Source organism: Phascolarctos cinereus, unplaced genomic scaffold (genome assembly GCF_003287225.1).
Source record: "Phascolarctos cinereus isolate Bilbo 61053 unplaced genomic scaffold, phaCin_HiC Scaffold_2;HRSCAF=192, whole genome shotgun sequence".
NCBI lineage: Eukaryota > Metazoa > Chordata > Mammalia > Diprotodontia > Phascolarctidae > Phascolarctos > Phascolarctos cinereus.
Window position 1 is genome coordinate 366521897 of NW_027555625.1, and position 17423 is coordinate 366539319.

Genomic DNA, 17423 nt, shown 5'->3' on the forward strand with positions numbered 1-17423 from the left:
CGAGCATCTCAAATCTGCAATAATTCAAGAACCAACATTGACACACAGACCCACAAAGAAATAAAATTAAAAAGATATTATTGATATACTGATTTCATTGTTACTCTTAGGAAACATAGATGCAATCAAAGAATCATCAAGCTCTTTAAGAAGAGGTAGATGCTAAATGACTTGCCCAGAGTAACAAGGCTAGTAAGTGTCTGAAACTGGATTTGAATTCAAGTCTTCCTGACGCAGGTCTAGGCAGTGGGCTGTCTAGCCATCACACAGTTAAAAAGCTCCTTTATTTGAAAAAATTTTTTTTTATAAAAAATGAAAGTGACCTAATGTCGACCTTATGTCATTCCATTTTTAAAAGTTCTAGACCAAAGAACTGGGGCTCAAAATACATTAGCAGTTTTAAAAATACTAACCTTAATTGTTATTTACTTACCCACACCCTTATGTGCATCAATACTTGTATACTCAATGGTCCCATCATGACACCTTTTAGGGTCTTCTTTATATTCTTTATGAACTCCTTCCGGACAATATCGGTAAGCCAGGCCATAATCTACTAAATATACCTAGAAATTCCCAAATATCACACTAAGATTAAATCCAATTAAAATCCAATCTGCCATACACACACACACACACACACACACACACACACACACACACACACATATACACACACACTCTCACACCTTCAAAACTCAGTAGACCCCTAAAAGATAGCTTGAGCCAAAACACAAACAATATTCACTCATTCAAAATAATTTATTAAATAATTACTACATGAAGAACTATCTGCTAGGGACTAAGGAAGGTATAAAGTTTAGACAAGATCCCAGTACTTATTCAGACCAGGTACAGTGCTAAGTGCTGCAGATACAAAGAGAGGTTAAAAATAGCCTGTTCAAAATGAACTCGGTCTATAGGAAAAGATAACATGTACAACTATGTACAAAAGAAGACACACAGAGAATAAACTGTGGATAGTCTCAGAAGGACATCAACAAGAAGGATTGGGTAAGGCTTCTTGTAGGGACAGGATTTTAGCTAAGACTTGAAGAAAGTCAGGAAAGCCTGAATGCACAGATCAGAAGAGAGACAGCTCTAGGCATGAAGGACAGCTAGTGAAATTGCTCATTCAGGAGATGTAATGGCATTTGAGAGGAACACTAAAGAGGCCTATGTCACTGAATCAAACAGTACATGGGAGGGGGGATAGGAGACGCATAAGGGGTTAAGACACTTAAAAAGGTAGGAATGGGCCAGGTTATAAAGAGCATTAAAAGTCAACATATTTTATATTTGATTCAGAAGGTGATAGGGAGCCATTGGAGTTTATTGACTAGAAGGGTGACATAGTCAAAACCAAACATTTTGACAGCTAAGCAGAAGAGGTATGGAAGTGGGAAGAGATCTGAGCTAGGGAGACTAAATAAAAGGCTAATGTAATAATTCAGGTATGAGGTGATGAGGGCTGCAACAAAGCAATGGCAGTGTCAGAGAAAAGATGGGGGAGGGGGAAAGGTTACAAAAATACAAACAACAGGACTTGACAAATGACTGGATGGGAAAGAGGAAATAAGAAAGAGTAAAGAGGCAAGGATGACACCTACGTTGCCAGCCAGGATGACTAGAAGGATGGCAGTCCCCTTACAAGTAATAGGGAAGTTAGGGAAAGGGGAGGATTGGGGGAGGGAGGAAGAAGGGCAGAACATACTGAGTTCAGTTTTGGATATTTTGACTTTTAGGAGTCTATGGGACAATAGGAAATGAGAGACCAGAGATCAGCAGAGAGGTTAGGGCTGGATAAGAAGATTTAAGAATCCTAAGAATAGAGATAAAAATCAAATCTACAGGAGTTGATACAGTCACTTCCTCAATAAAGAGAAGTACAGTAAAGAGATGATAAAAAGAAGAAAAGAGGGCCCAGGACAAAGCCATATACTCATAGTTAACGTGCACATGACCTAGATGAATATCCAGCAAAAGAAACTGAGTAGTCAAAAAGTTGGAGAAGCAGGGGAGATTAGTGTCTCTAACACCTAAAAAGAGTATCAAGGAGAAGAGGGTGATCAGCAGTATCAAAGGCAGCAGACAGATCAAGACGGATGATGGGAGATGAAAAGCATTAGATTTGGCAATTCAGAGAACATTAATTACCATGGAGACAGTAGTTTCAGTTAAATGCTGAGGTTGGAAGACAGACTATAAAGAGTTAAGAGAATAAGAAAAAAAGAAACAAGAGCACCTATTTAGATGGTCTTCTCAAAGAGTTGAACCCCAAAAGGAAGAAGAGATATGGAGTTGTAGGATGTGACATGAAGAAAAGAGGAGAAAAAGGAGTTCTTTGTGAACGGCTTTAGACTTTTCAGTGAAATATAAGGCAAGGTTCTCAGCTGAGAAGGTGAGGGAAGAGTGGAGAAACAATGGAAAGGTTTAGAAAATCTGCTGTGGTGAGGGGGGAGGGGAAGAGAGTAAATCAAATACAGAAGTGTAAAAAGATTGCCTTGCCACAGTGAAGGCCCAGCTGAAACAATGTAATATAAAATTGTAGTGTTCCCAGGCATTTTATTCTGTGATCCCCTTTATCCTTTGCTGAATAAGAATTCTTGCCCTATCCACAATGAATAAAGGTATTTCTTTCCATGGTCCAATTTGTTTGTGATTGATTCTTTATATCTAAATCATGGATCCATTTGAAGTCTTATTGGTGCATATTCAAATTCACATCTATAAACATTTACTAAAGACCTACTAGGTGCCAGGCATCGTGCTAAATGCTGGGGATACAAAAAGAAGAAAAACATTCCCTGGCCCCCAGGAGCTCACAATATAATGGATGAGACAACATGCAAACAAATATACACAAAGCAAGCTATATACAAAATGAATAGAAAATAATTAAAAGAGGGAAAGCACTGGGAATTAATAGGGGATAGAGAAGGCTTCCTGTACGTGGGATTTCAACTGGGACTAGGGATTAGAAATTTATGTTGAGGCAAATTTCCTCGGACACTTTTAGATGGTCCTTTCCTTCTACACTCTGGATGCTATGACCACTGTCAATATGGACGGATTGGTTGATATTGGTTCCCACTCTGCCTTAATCCTTAAATTTTTTTTCCTAGGGGTTCCAGGTAGGTTCCTGCCTCAGCTGGTCTCAGTCTCCTTTTGTATGATCACCAATGGTTCCATCCCCTGCTGTGCCCCTGACAGGCTACGTGGGATTTACGCTATCATACTGTTCTCAGGCCTCCTCCACAGCTATCCTAGATCTGGCACACAGGCAATGACTTGCCCTTCTGTCTTGCTTTGGCTGTTAGTATTCCAAGGAGTATATACACGGCCCAGACCTTTCTCCCTGTGCAGTAAACAATGGAAACTTCTGTTCTGCCAGACCAGAACCAGGTTTCACATTCACAATTACTAATTCATAATTAACTTGGAACCCACCGCCAAACCCCACAGAGCACTGGATGACTTCCGATCTGTTAGTTTGAGCTCACAATAGCTTTCCCCACGATACTCTTGTCACCATCTCTGCTAGCTTCCAGCCCTTTTACTGGAGTTCACACTGGCTTCCTTCCCTGGTGAAACTTCTCTCTACAACCAGTCAGCTTCTACATTTATCTGAGCTCACACTGGTCTCATTGCCGGCCTTTGATGACTTTGGGGCATCTATTTGTACAGTGCTGAAACAAATGAAGGAGTTTACTTCTGTTCCTTTCTTTATCATTAATCTTTCTGGGTCTTTTTCAGATATCTGATGAGGTTTATTTAGGAGAACTGAAATTCTCTATATCACTTCATGTTGCCTTTTGTTTTTCCTGAAAACTGAGTCTTCCTATCTCTCACAGACTAGAAATACAACGTCAATTCATAAGCCCAGTCTCAACATAGATCATCATAGAAACTTTTATCTGCTTCATTTTTCCCACTGGGGCAGTTTGCTTCTCCTTAGACAGTCTGGTGGCCCTCCACTTCTGAGCAGGAGTTAGGGGGCAGGGGAGACCCAACATACGAGTGCTGAACTTATATGGACAATAGAGACACTTTAGCTCTACTACAGCTCAGAGTTCCTGAACATAAGCAATTCACCTGCCTCAGAATTCTCATCTACAAGTATACAACATCAAGCCCAGCTCATGTTGCCTTCTTAAACCAGAAGTCCCTGGGTCCCTATTTTCCTAGTGTTACAATAATTTAATATTAAAAGGTCTTTGAATCTGTGGCTTTTCACTTGCAAAAATTTTAAACAGGCATTAAATGTCTAAAATAATTTCTACTGTATTACAATGTTTAGTATTTGATATATTGTTATGTACCATTCTCTAGCTATTTCATATCTATTAATAGTCTCAGCTCCCCTAATAGATTATAAGGTTCTCAAGGGTAGGCACCTTGTCTCACATTTTCATATTTTGTTCTTCTATTTCCTAAAGAACCAAGCACAAGGTTAAACACATAGGAGACACTTAGTAAGTACCGGTTGACTGATATCATTTGCTATTACTTGCTTCTTGCCACACCCCAAAAAGATTTTTAACTCTAATTCTGCTTGTGAGCCACTACTGAAGCCTATACCCAGTTTCTTAGTCTGATTTATAAGATGTATACAATATCTGTTCACTTCATAAAGTGATAAGCAGCATAGTAAACTGGAAAGAGTAGTAGATTTGGAACCACAAGACCTGGGTTTGAATTGGAGTTCTGCCACTTCTGTGTACCTTTGAAAAGCCACTTAGCATTTCTGTGCCTCAGTTTCCTCATCTATAAAACGTGAAGCTTAGACTAGACAATCTTTAAAGGATGCTTCTGCCCCATAAAATAAGATTGGCATGATATTTTATAGATTACAAAATTTAACTAAAGGATTTACAGATGATGTTCTCTGAATAAAAATGGTATAATATACTTCATAAAGTTACTTTTTATTATAGAGAGAAAAGAAGGAGAAAGGAGAAGAAGATGGAGAAGAGCTCAGAAGTAATGAGGTCATGATCTAGGCCTCATGTGGACCACTTAACTTTGATCTGTTCCAAAGCCCTAACCCCAGCCAGCCATTTCAAAGATGTATACAAAGAGCAAAGGAGGAAATTCAGTGGGAGTTAAAAAATGTAACAGGAACAAATTAATCAAGAATACTTTAAAAAAAAAAAAAGGTATATGACCTCACAGTGGTTTCATAAAATTACTTTCATGTAATAAATAACATCATGTTATATTTAACTAAAAATTATATCTTTTACAACTTAAAATGATAACTGCCATTTCTAATCTAATCATACTATCTTAATTAAGAGAATCCTTCAAAATCATCCATACTTTTACCTATTTTGTATCTGACCTAGAAATTGTATATGTAAAGCAAAATGGCTTGAAAGACCTAACATCAATTCTATGACAGCTACAAAAATTTCTCAACAGAAGCAAAGAGTACAGAATAATATGTAAGAAGTAATATAATGGTTTCCTTTCTTACCTTCAACCAGTGCCTAATTTGGACTGCTAAAAACAAACCTGAATATCCCTATTCAAGGTACTATTGATTCAAGATGCCCCTCTCCCCATTCTAACAGTAGTTTCTATCAAAATCATTATCAGTATATTTATTGGGATCCAGGCTAAGCAGTCTACTCATCCTAAAATAAACTCTACCTCCCAAAGACCATATACCTTCTTTAGGTTAATTTGGAAAACTACCCCATAAGTTTTCCCCCTTGACAAGATATCTACAACTAAAGCTGACTAAGGCCATTAAGGGTCTTGAGTATGTACTGAAGCTAAAAGTCAATCATAATTGTGGAAATTCCATCCAGGTGCTTAACTCTGGCCAATTAGCACAGGTTGAACCCTACCTCTGGAATGCTCTCCCCTCCACACCTCTGCCTCCTGAAATACCTGGTTGCCTTCAAGAATCAGTTCAAGTATAACCTTTTTTTCTCCAAAAAGCCTTCTGTGGTTCCTCCATCTCCTAGTGCCCTCCCATCCAAGTATACCTTGTATCTGCTTTCTATGTATTTTGTATTTACTAACATGTTGTCTCTCCCATTAAAATGAAAGTTCCATGAAGACAGCATCTGTTTTGCTTTTGTCTTTATTCCCCAGATCTTAGAACAGTAACACAATGTCAGTCTATAAATAATAAATGCTTTGTGACTGACTGTTGATTGATTGTGCGTCATCTGGAAATACAGGAAGAGGCTATGGGACAGCATTCATATCCCAGGAGTTGTTACGGTACTAGCTGTACTCCACTTCACAATAACTCATATGCTTCAATAACTTCTCCAGAATATGCTTGAGCTGTATGTTGGGTTTTGCTTTCAGCTTTTAGTGGCACAAAGGGTAATGTGTGTCACATGATTATTCATTTAGATAGCATTAGTTACTAAACGTTGGTGAATGAAGAATATAGGAGAACTTGGATGCCTTCTGACCCTTGGAATTAATGAAGAGATCACAAAATAAAATAAAGAACAATAACTGATACAGTCAAAATGCAAATGTTTTCTTAGATCAACTAAGCAACTAGAAAAATTGTTTATATATTAGGATACATTTCTACAGCTAAAAATTCTTCATTTCTCTATTGTAAGTCAGTCCAATGACACTTTTATCAAATATATAGGAACAAAGATATTATAAGTAAGAAATTTATCTAGACCTCACTACTACTCTGCCAACTATATTAAAAGTACAGTAATATTAGTTTTTATTCTTTCCTAACAAAGTTAAAAATTATGGAAGGCAAGGAACAAACAGTGGAAATACACATTTGAATTCTAGACACTAAAGAGTATAAAAAACTAGACAGCTGAGATATTTCTGTAAAACAACTGATTTGAATAATCAACATGTTAAAGACCAAATTTTCCAAGTAAGAGAAGACTTACATTTGATGGATTTCTTGAACAAAGGAAATGAAAAAGTGACAAAGCAGACAGGCAAACATAATTCATTGGTGCACTATATAATTTTAAGCTTCCACCCCCAAATAGCTATTTGAAATTCATTTTGTATTCGCAAGCACTCTTCCTGAACATTATTTAGGGCAAAATAGCCAACTTGATAAAGTGTCAGCAAATTGCATCAAAAATATAGAATGCTAACTAGATAAAAGTGTCAAGGAGAAATATTATTATTACTATATCCACTTCTAAAAAGTTAAACTTCTGCTGGGGTTCAAAAGTTCAAAGTAACTTGATTTGTTGAATAGGTCTTAAATAGAAAAAAATTAAAGTTATAAAACTACCTGGTCAGGATTCTTGTAGTTCAGAAGAAGATTTGAGGCTTTGATATCTCCATGTACATATTCATGTTCATGGATATATTCCAGAATATCCAGCTAAGAAATCAACAAATAGAAATTAATGTAATACTAATTTCAACCAGCAGAGGACATGTACTGAACTTAAAGTAGCTTATACAATATTACAAACACTTACTATTCTTAAGCTTAGCTGCAAGACAGTTTTCCGTGAAAATCTTTTAGCATTAGCTTCATATAACTTCTGAAGATCACTCCCAAAGCGATCCATTACCATAAACCTATAACTGAGAGTAAACAAAAAGTTAATGGAAGAAACACAACTTAGTGATCCACTTCACAATTAAGAGATTGTGCTTACCTCTTTAAAGAAAAGGTTCTTAATAAAATACTCTAAACACAAATGCTCCAAAAAAAATTTTCTAGTGGAAATTAACATACTATTTCAATGATCTTCACTTTAAATTTTTGCCTTAAACCTTCCTGACCAAGGGTTAATAGGATATTACCCACTTGAGAGAATCCCGTATATTCAATATCAATGGATTCACCTTGATCAAAAAAAAATCCACTAATCTTTTCCCATTTTTAGAGTCACTATTATTCTTATTATAGGATTATTTTCATGGAATCCTCCTTGAAAAAGACTTTTTTTTTTTACCCCAGAGTTGCTAGATTTTTTTAATTAAAACACATACTACATCAAAATATGTCAAATCATTAATATCTAGATTCAATGTGGTAGCTTCAACAAAGGGGAAAAATAGCCAACTTGATAAAATGTCAGCAAATTACATCAAAAATATAGAATACTAAGTAGATAAGTTTTCACTATACATTAAATAGTAAATGTGCTGTAAAATTTAATTAAGTTGTAAACACACATTTCTTATTTTTACTTTGACTATAATATTCACCTTCTATATTTTTCTGAATATTTAACATACAGGATACAGTAGAAAGACCACTAGATTTAGAGTCAGAGGACCTGTCTTCAAATATCTGGTCTGCTAGTTATTATGTGTGTGACCTTAGACAAGTCATTTCACTTTTCTGACCCTCTGTTTTTTATCTATAAAATAAAGAAACTGGAACAGATATCTCTAAGCATCCCTTTGACTGTACACTTAAAAGCAACAGCATCCTTAAAGTACAGAACATATACTCTACCTTATAATGGTGCTACTAATCAAATCTATATTCATGAATCAAAACAAGACGATATCTAAGTTATCACAACATATTTAAAGACTTGAATATAACAGACTTCTTTAACTACACCAAAAAAAGGCATTTTAGTTATTTAAATTCCAAATAGGATACATAAAACAATGGTTTTATATATTCCAATTTACCCTGCAGAACAGGTAACTAAATCTAACATATCAATGTAAAAGTTGTAAAAAGCAGATTATATATTTAACTCTATCACTTACATAATAAGAGAACTTCAGGACTAGAAAACCCATTGGGTATTATCTAGTTTATTTCATTTTATAGATGAGGAACTTGAGATTCAAAGAGATGGAGTAGATGTTTAAGGTCACATGTCTAGTAAAAAGCAAGAATGTAGGTCTCTTGATTCTCATTCCAGTGCTGTTTCCACTATGGGGCTGTCTAAAACACTTTCTTTCTATAAAACAGATCTATTCATTAGGCTATATCACAACTAGTGATGCAAAATGAAAAATGAGGGCTAGAGTATAGCAAGGCAGAAGATGAGTGCTTGCCTGACAGATTCATAGCTGAGTAAATGACCAGACCCCAAGAGTACTGACTAATAAATACAGCCAACCTGGAAAGACATCTCTAGTAATGTTCTTTAGTGCCCGATCTTATTCCACAACAACTTGGTTAATCTATTGAAAACATGATTACATTTTCCAAAGCTGAAGAAATATCCAATGTTATAACAAAATAAAGATTTCAAAAAGTCTCAAATCGGAATAATGAAATTGAATCCAACAAGAAAAGATTTAATAGAAATAAATATAAAGTCCTATATTGAGGATGGAAAAAAAAACCAACTGCACAATTAAAGAATGAATAACTCCTCACTTAACAGCTATTCAAGATGAAAAAGAGGCAGAGGTTTAAGTTTAATATAAGCTCAGTATAAGCCAAGAGCGTGACATGACTGACAAAAGCTAATGCAAGCTTAGGCTACAATAATAGTTCCATCCAAAGTAATGGAGGTAAAATAGCCTTCTTCTCAATACTCATCCTTCTTGACCTCTCTGCAGAATGACACTGTTGACTACCTTGACCTCTTGGATACTGTCTCTTCTCTGGGTGTTTGAGTATTCTGTTTGGTTTTTTTTGTGGGAGAAAGGCGGGCGGGCTCTGTTCTCATTTGGTTCTTGTCCCCCTTGTCTTTCTACCCCTTCTCAGTCTCCTTTGCTGGATCATCACTCATGTCATGCCTAAGGCTCTTATTTTATCCTAGACTTTCTTATTTTTTCTCTCTCTACATACTATTGCTTAGTGACCTGATCAATTCCCATGGATTCAATTATCATTTCTATGCAGATGACTTCCAAGATCTATATATTCAACCTTCATCTCTTTCCTAAGATCCTATCCCACTGCATCAACCGTCTATTGCAACTTGTCTCCAAATATGATGCTACATCCCTATTAGAAAGAAATCAGTGGAAACATACTCCCAATGTACATAATTATTTGAAAAGTATACACATAAACTTTTGTGCTCATAATTTTATACATTATTAAACCTATGCAAAAATTAAACATTAAAAAAGATGAGATAAGGACGGACAATATTTTATCCAAAAGTCAGGAAGGAGTCACTAGAGTTTACAGAGTAGAATGACATGGTCAGACCTGAGCTTTAAGAAAATCATTTTGGGAGAACTGTATTGTTATTATACCATGTTAAAGGGGTATACATAAAGGGGGTAGATATAAGTTGACTTTGATGTAATGATAAAAAAAAAATCTAATCAAGTGGGTTAAATGGATCCAAGTAAGTGGATTAATCTGAACTAAGAAAATATACTGAGAGAAAAGGAAAGGAAGAGGCAGACAAGGATAAATTACATTACAGGAAAAGGCACAAAAACCTATTACAGCAGAGGGAAATAAGGGAGGGAGATGAACATTATTTAAACCTCAGTCTCATCAGATTTGGCTCAAGAAGGGAATGCTATAATCAGTTAGGTATAGAAATCTAACTCACCCTATAGCCAGTAGGAGGGAAAAGGGGAAAGAAAAGGAAGGGGAGAGAGGAGGGAGGGAAGAAGTAGTAAGGGTAAATGGGAAGAAAAGGGAATGGGCTAATAGAAGGGATGTGGGACTGAGGGAGGTGGTGGTCAAAAGCAAAACACTAGTGAGGGAAAAGGAGAAAGGAGAAAGAAAATCGTAAATGGGGTGGGGGGGAGGAAGGATGGAGAGAAAGACACAGATAGTAATCATAACTGTGAATGTGAATGGAATGAACTCTCCCATAAAACAGAAGCAGATAGCAGAACGGATTAAAAACCATAATCCTATAACATGTTGTTTACATGAAACACATTTGAAAAAGAGCAACACACAGGGTAAAGGTAAAGGGCTGGAACAGAAAATATTACGCTTCAGCTGAAGTAAAAAAAGCAGGGATAGCAATAAAATGCTATCCACATACAAAGAAAAAACTATGGAGTTTGAATGCAGATTGAAACATACTATTTGCTATTTTTTTTCTTCTGCTGTGTTTTGTCTCCTCTTTCTGGTGGTTCCTTCTATTGGTTCTAATTCTTAAATGTGTTTAATAGGAATGTATATATATAACCTATATCAGATTGTGCACCACCTTGGGGAGGGAGGTGGAAAGGAAGGGGAGAAAAACTTAAAACTCAAAAGCTTATAGAAGTGATTGCTGATAATTCAAAATAAATTAAAAAAAAATCATTTTGGCAGGTATGTGGAAGATAGATTGAGAGGAAGAGAGGCTTGAAGCTGGAAGACCAACCAGACAGAGACTATAATCAATCTAGGTAAGAGAAGATGGGGACTTGAACAAAAGTGTAGGCTGTGTAAGTAGCAAAAAGAGAAAGCAAATAGAGTCTTTTATACACCTTTATGCATGTGTTGTCTCCCAGAATAGAATGTAAGAGCCTTGTGGTCAGGAATTATTTCGTTTTTGTCTTTGCATCCCCAGCAATTAGCACACTGCTAAGCTTTTCTTCTTGGTTTTAGTTTTTCATGTGTCCTATTTTTTTTTATTACTTCTTGAACCTATCCAATCTAATTTGCTTATTCAAATTTTCTTTAGGTTTGGGATTCAGAAAACCCAACTTATAACATTGTGTCTAAAGTGAGCATAGTCTTGTGTGGCTAAGGAGTTTTGCCTGTGAATAAAGTTTATGAAATTTATGAACTTCATTGCAAAGACTTTGTGAAAACTCAATTTTGGCTGCTCTTTTGACTTAAATTTAAGTCAAAGATTTACTAGACATCCCTTGCATCTCACTTGTGTACTTATTATGTGCTATTTTGCATTATAATTATTTGTATATCTGTCATATCTCAAAACTATGACCTTCATGAGGACAAGCAATATAATTTAATTGTGTATTTCCTGTAATGTTCCTTCCCAAACCCCACATACTGTGGGTACTTAACATTTATCAAATTTAATCGAGCATCAAGAATTTACAAAATGGTACTTAAGCTGTGTTATAATGGAACCAAGGAACTTTCAGAGGTAGAGATGAGGAAAGATTGAATTCCAGACATCGATGAAAAGTGAGGCAAATGCATGGAAACAGGAGATGGGACCGAGACAGGGAGACATGAGATTTCCTTAGTGAGGATAGCAAGGAAGCCAGTTAGGCTAGGCCACAGAGTCTATAAAAGGAGCTAATATATAAGGTAAGAAGGAGATTGAGGTCAGCTTGTGAAGGGCTTTAAATGCCAAAGAAGTTTATAATTTTATTCTAACATTAACAGAGGGCCACTGGTGCTCATTGAGTAAGAGAATAACATGGTCAGGTTTTAGGGAAACTACTTTGGCAGCAGAGTGGTGGACTGACTGGGTATGAGAAACTTAAGGCAAGGAAAGTAAAGGCTTTCTCAGTACAATTGAGAACTGATAAGAGCATGAACTAGTGTGGTGATAATGGGAGTAAAGAGAAAGGACAACATGGAGGATGTGGAGGGAAACCAACAAGATTTGCTGACTCATTACATTGTAGGGTAAGACAGTGACGTTAAAAATGACATCAAATTTATGAACTTGAGTAACTGGAAGGATATTGAAGCCTTGAACAAAAAAAGGGAAGTTTAGAAGGAAGATGGGATCTAGAGAAAGAAAGAGTTATGCTTTGGACATGTTGAGTTAGAGATGTCTAGAGGACATTCTTTCGAAATGTCCAATAGATAACTGATATTATAGAGCTAAGGAGAAAGACTAGGACTGGACACACAGCACTGAGAGTCCTCTGCATAGAGATGATAATTGATGTAAGAAATCACCAAGTAAGAAAGAATAGAGAGAGAAGGGGCCCCAGGACAGAGCCTTGAGGTACATTCAAAGTTATGGGAAAGGAGGAGAATGATGATTCAGCAGGGGAACTGAAAAAGAACATTTTGACAGGCAGAAGAATAGAAGGCAGTGTCATGAAAAACCAGAGAGGAGAATACTCAAAAATGAGAGGGTTGTCAACAATACCAAATGCTGCACAGAGGTCAGGAAGGATGGGAATTGAAGATACCATCAGATTTAGCAATTAAGAAGTAATTGATAACAAACAGAATAACTGAGCAATGAGATGGGAAGACAAATTGTAAAGAGCTGAAAACTGAATCTTCTGCTCAATTTGTAGTTCATCGCTGAGCTCCACCTAGCTGAAATTGACAGAATGAGGCCTCCAGACTAATAAATAATTATTACTCAAATGGATTTCAATAAGTTGAATGTTCCCTCCTATAACGCAGATGACAATTTATCCATGTCTATTCATTCTGTACAATTATTATCTATGTCCTCTCTAAAATTCACCACACCCTGCCTCACCTTTCTCCAGATATTGCAAGGATGCTGGTGGAACTCTCAGGCTGTCTATCTATGATCTCTCATTCATACCATATAACCAACCTACCTCCTACTGCTATCATACTTTCCCCAATGACATCTTTTACTCTTATTCTTTTTTAAAGTCTCATGGAACTTTTTTTCCTTTCCCTAAGTTCTTTCTTTTTTATTATGAATGTAACAAACATCAACAAATATAAAAGTGCCAATATACAAATAATGTAAAAAGAAGGCTGTACACGAAACTATGAATTATACTACATATAATTTGGTCTTTTTAAGTATGTAGTAGCTACAATATAATACTAACTGCCTGGCTTGTCTGTGTGCCCTTCTGAATATCCTTCTGCTTTCTTCTATTTTTCATGTTTCACTGATGCTTTTTTTTTTCTCCATCACTGTCCTTACCCACTCATTTCCACTCTACTCCTCACAACTTTTCCTACAGTCACAAAAATAAAGTCATACCTCAGCCATGTCTGAAAATGTATGGCTTATTCTACACCTCTAATCCATCCATTCTCTGCTAAGAGTAGGGAAGCATGTTTCATCAACAACTTGTGGAATCATATTTCAAAACTGTTTTCCCTTGCATTTTTATAGTCATTATATAAATAGTTTTCTTGGTTCTGCTCATTTCAATCTACATCAGATCATAGACATCTTAACAGGTTGTTCTACATCTGTGCCTTTCATCATTTCTTACAGCGCAGTAATATTCTATTAAATTCATACTCCTTATAGAGTAATTTCTTTGCCATCATCCAACTGATTAGCACATATGTTTGTTTCGGGTTTGGTTTTGTTTTGGGTTTTTTTTTGCTACAACAAAAAGTGTTGCTACAAATATTCTCTGTACACATAGGTCCTAGTCTTCCTTCTTCAGTCTCTTTGGAATATATGCGTACTAGAGATATGCACAGCCTAGGTACTTTTTGAGTATAGTCCCAAAACTGTATTTAGGAACAAAAGAAACAATTCAAAGCTCCATCAATTGTGCATTAATGTGCCATTTCTCCCACAACAAAACTAGCAATTCCAATTGTTGCCTCTGCCAGTCTGACAGGCTTGAGGTGGAACCTCAGAGCCGTTATAATTTGTAATGCTCTTACTTTTAGTGATCTTGTAGCATTTTTGTATAGAGTTGTTGAAAGCATGCATTTCTTCTTTTCAAAAATGGCTATCCATAGTCTTTGACCATTTAACTACTGGGGAATGGATCTTGTTCTATACCCTATATATCTTATTATAAATTCTGTGTTTCAGCATGCTCCAAATGAGCACTACTAATCAACAAGTATTTCTTAAGTATTTACGTGCTGAACACTGTGCTAGACACAAGAGGGGCACAAGCACAAAGCATAAAATGGTCTATACTTGTAAACACATTGTAATAGTGGAGATAAATACATATAAAAATATACACAGGAGAAATATAAAGTTAATACACACATACAAAGTAATTACATCCAAGATACTATATTAAGAAGGCATCGATAATTGGATTTAGATCAGGAAAGGCTTCATGAAGAAGATGATACTTGATTTGTATTTTATGGAAAAGTGTGGGAGGCAGAGACAAGATGGTGGAGTAAGGATAAGGACCACTCTGAGCTCTCTCTCCAAACCCACCAAATACCTTTAAAGATGACTCTAAACAAGTTATAGAGCAGCAGAACCCACAAAAAGACAGAGTGAAACAAATTTCCAGCTTAGGAAACTTGGAAGATCAGCAGGAAAGGTCCGTTGCACCAGGGTGAGAGGAGCACAGTCCAGCATAGGCCCCACGAGCATAGACTGGGCCCCAGCAAACCCAGAAGAAGCCTCAGGGCAACTGAATCACTGGCATTAGTGGCAGTTTCCAGGTCTCTCAGCCCACAAATGCCAAAGACAACTTAGGTCAGCAGAAAAAGTCTGTCACACCTGGGTGGGAGAGGAGCACAGTCCAGCTTAGGCTGCACTAGGCACAGACCCAACCAACCAGGAGCGGGCGTTGGAAATGACTGACACGGCAGCGGCAGCAGTAGCAGTGACTGCTTCCAAAGCTCTCAGCCCACAGATGGTAAGAGAGTCAAAAACTGGTCAGAAGGAGATTACAAGGGTCTTGTTGCTAGCACTAAAGCAGGACTCTGTTCCTTTGCCCATAGTTGGATCTGGGTCCAGTACTGGGTGGCAGTCCCAGGGCAAGGAGGAGCACTAGCACACCAGAGCTTGCAGCCCCAGTGAAGCAAGACCCACTTCACAGTTCAAGGGCAGAAAAGAGTGCTAGTGGTGGCTCACAGAACACAGCATAGGCCAGGAGACTAATAAACACCTCTCCTTAGATCATACCACCTTGAAAGAATTGAAAACTTACAGGTTCCTAGAAGAATCAGTGAAAATTGCTACACAAAACCCCTGAAGTTTTGAACACTGTGCTCTCCACCTAGGAAGCAGAGCATTACTTTAACAAAAAGTTAAAAGTCAAGTATTGCACTGGGAAAATGAGCAAACAATGGAAAAAAATCTCCAACTACTGAAAGTTACTACAGTGACAAAGAAGATCAAAACATACACTCAGAAGAAGACAACAAAGTCAAAGTTCCTACATCCAAAGCCTCCAAGATAAATATGAATTGATCTCGGCCATGGAAGAGCTCAAAAAGGATTTTGAAAAATTAAGTAAGAAGGGTAGAGGAAAAATTGTGAAAAGAAATGAGAGAGATGCAAGAAAATCATGAGAAAAGAGTCAACATGTTGGTAAAGGAGACAAAAAAAATACTGAAGAAAATAACACTTTAAAAAACAGACTAGGCCAAATGATAAAAGAGGTCCAAAAAGTCAATGAGGAGAAGAATGACATAAAAAGCAGAATGGAACAAATGGATAAGGAGGTCCAAAAGCTCACTGAAGAAAATAATTCCAAAATTAGAATTGAGCAAATTGAAGCTAATGATCTTATGAGAAATCAAGAAACAATAAAACAAAACCAAAAGAACGAAAAAAAAAGGAAGACAAAGTGAAATATCTCAATGAAAAAATAACTGATCTGGAAATTAGATACAGGAGATACCATTTAAAAATTATTGGACTACCAGAAAGCTATGATCAAAAAGACAGTCTAGACATAATCTTTCAAGAAATTATCAAGGGAAACTGCATATTCTAGATTCAATATTCTATATTGCATATTCTAGAACCAAAGAGTAAAAGAGAAAATGAAAGAATCCACCAATTTCCTCCTGCAAGAGATCCCAACATGAAAACTCCCAGGAATATTATCACCAAATTCCAGAGCTCCCAGGTCAAGGAGAAAATATTGCAAGCAGCCAGAAAAAAACAATTCAAGTATTGTGGAGACACAGTCAGAATAATACAAGATTTAGCAGCTTCTACACTAAAGTATCATAGGGCTTGGAACACGATATTCCAGGGGGCAAAGGAGCTAGGATTACAACCAAGAATCACCTACCCAGTAAAACTGAGTATAATCCTTTATGGGGAAAAAAATTGACATTCAATGAAATAGAGGACTTTCAAGCATTCCTGATGAAATGACCAGAGCTGAACAGAAATTTTGACTTTCAAATACAAGACTCAAGAGCAGTATAAAAATGTAAACAGGTAAGGGAAATCATAAGGGATTTAATAAGGTTAAACTGTTTAGATTCCTACATGAGAAGATGATATTTGTTACTCATAAGAGCTTTCTCATTATTAGGGTAGTTGAAAGGACTATATCTACACAGAGGGCACAGGGGTGAGTTGAATATGACGGGATGATATGTAAAAAATAAAATTAAGGAGTGAGAGAGAATTGTACTGGCAGAAAGGGAAGGGAAAAGTAGAATGGGGTAAATTATCTCACATAAAAAAGGCAAGAAAAAGGGGAAGAGGTGGGAAGTAAGGGGGAGTGAGGGAACCTTACACTCATCAGAATTGGCTCAAAGAGGGAATAATCCTACACAGGTAATTGGGTAGAGAAATCTATCTTACCCTACAGGAAAGGAGGAAGGGAAAAGAATAAGACAAAGGGGGATGACAGAAGGGAGGGCAGACTTGGGGAGAGAGTAGTCAGAAGCAAAATACTTTTGAGGAGGAACAGGGTGAAAGGAGAGAGAGAACAGAATAAATGGGAAG

The 17423-nt window shown here is 36.7% G+C and overlaps 1 protein-coding gene across 5 annotated transcripts in view; it reads right to left on the reverse strand.

Moving 5' to 3' along the window:
* The window catches only part of VRK1 (VRK serine/threonine kinase 1), a 173710-nt gene that overhangs the window by 83472 nt on the left and 72815 nt on the right, over positions 1-17423 (reverse strand). For all 5 annotated transcript variants that reach the window (XM_021007345.2, XM_078150422.1, XM_021007344.2 and 2 more), the window contains 3 exons: positions 7446-7554; positions 7253-7345; positions 434-566 (listed from right to left, as the gene is read on the reverse strand). In XM_021007345.2, the coding sequence (XP_020863004.1) occupies positions 434-566; positions 7253-7345; positions 7446-7554 (335 nt within the window). The remainder of the gene's footprint in view (positions 1-433; positions 567-7252; positions 7346-7445; positions 7555-17423) is intronic.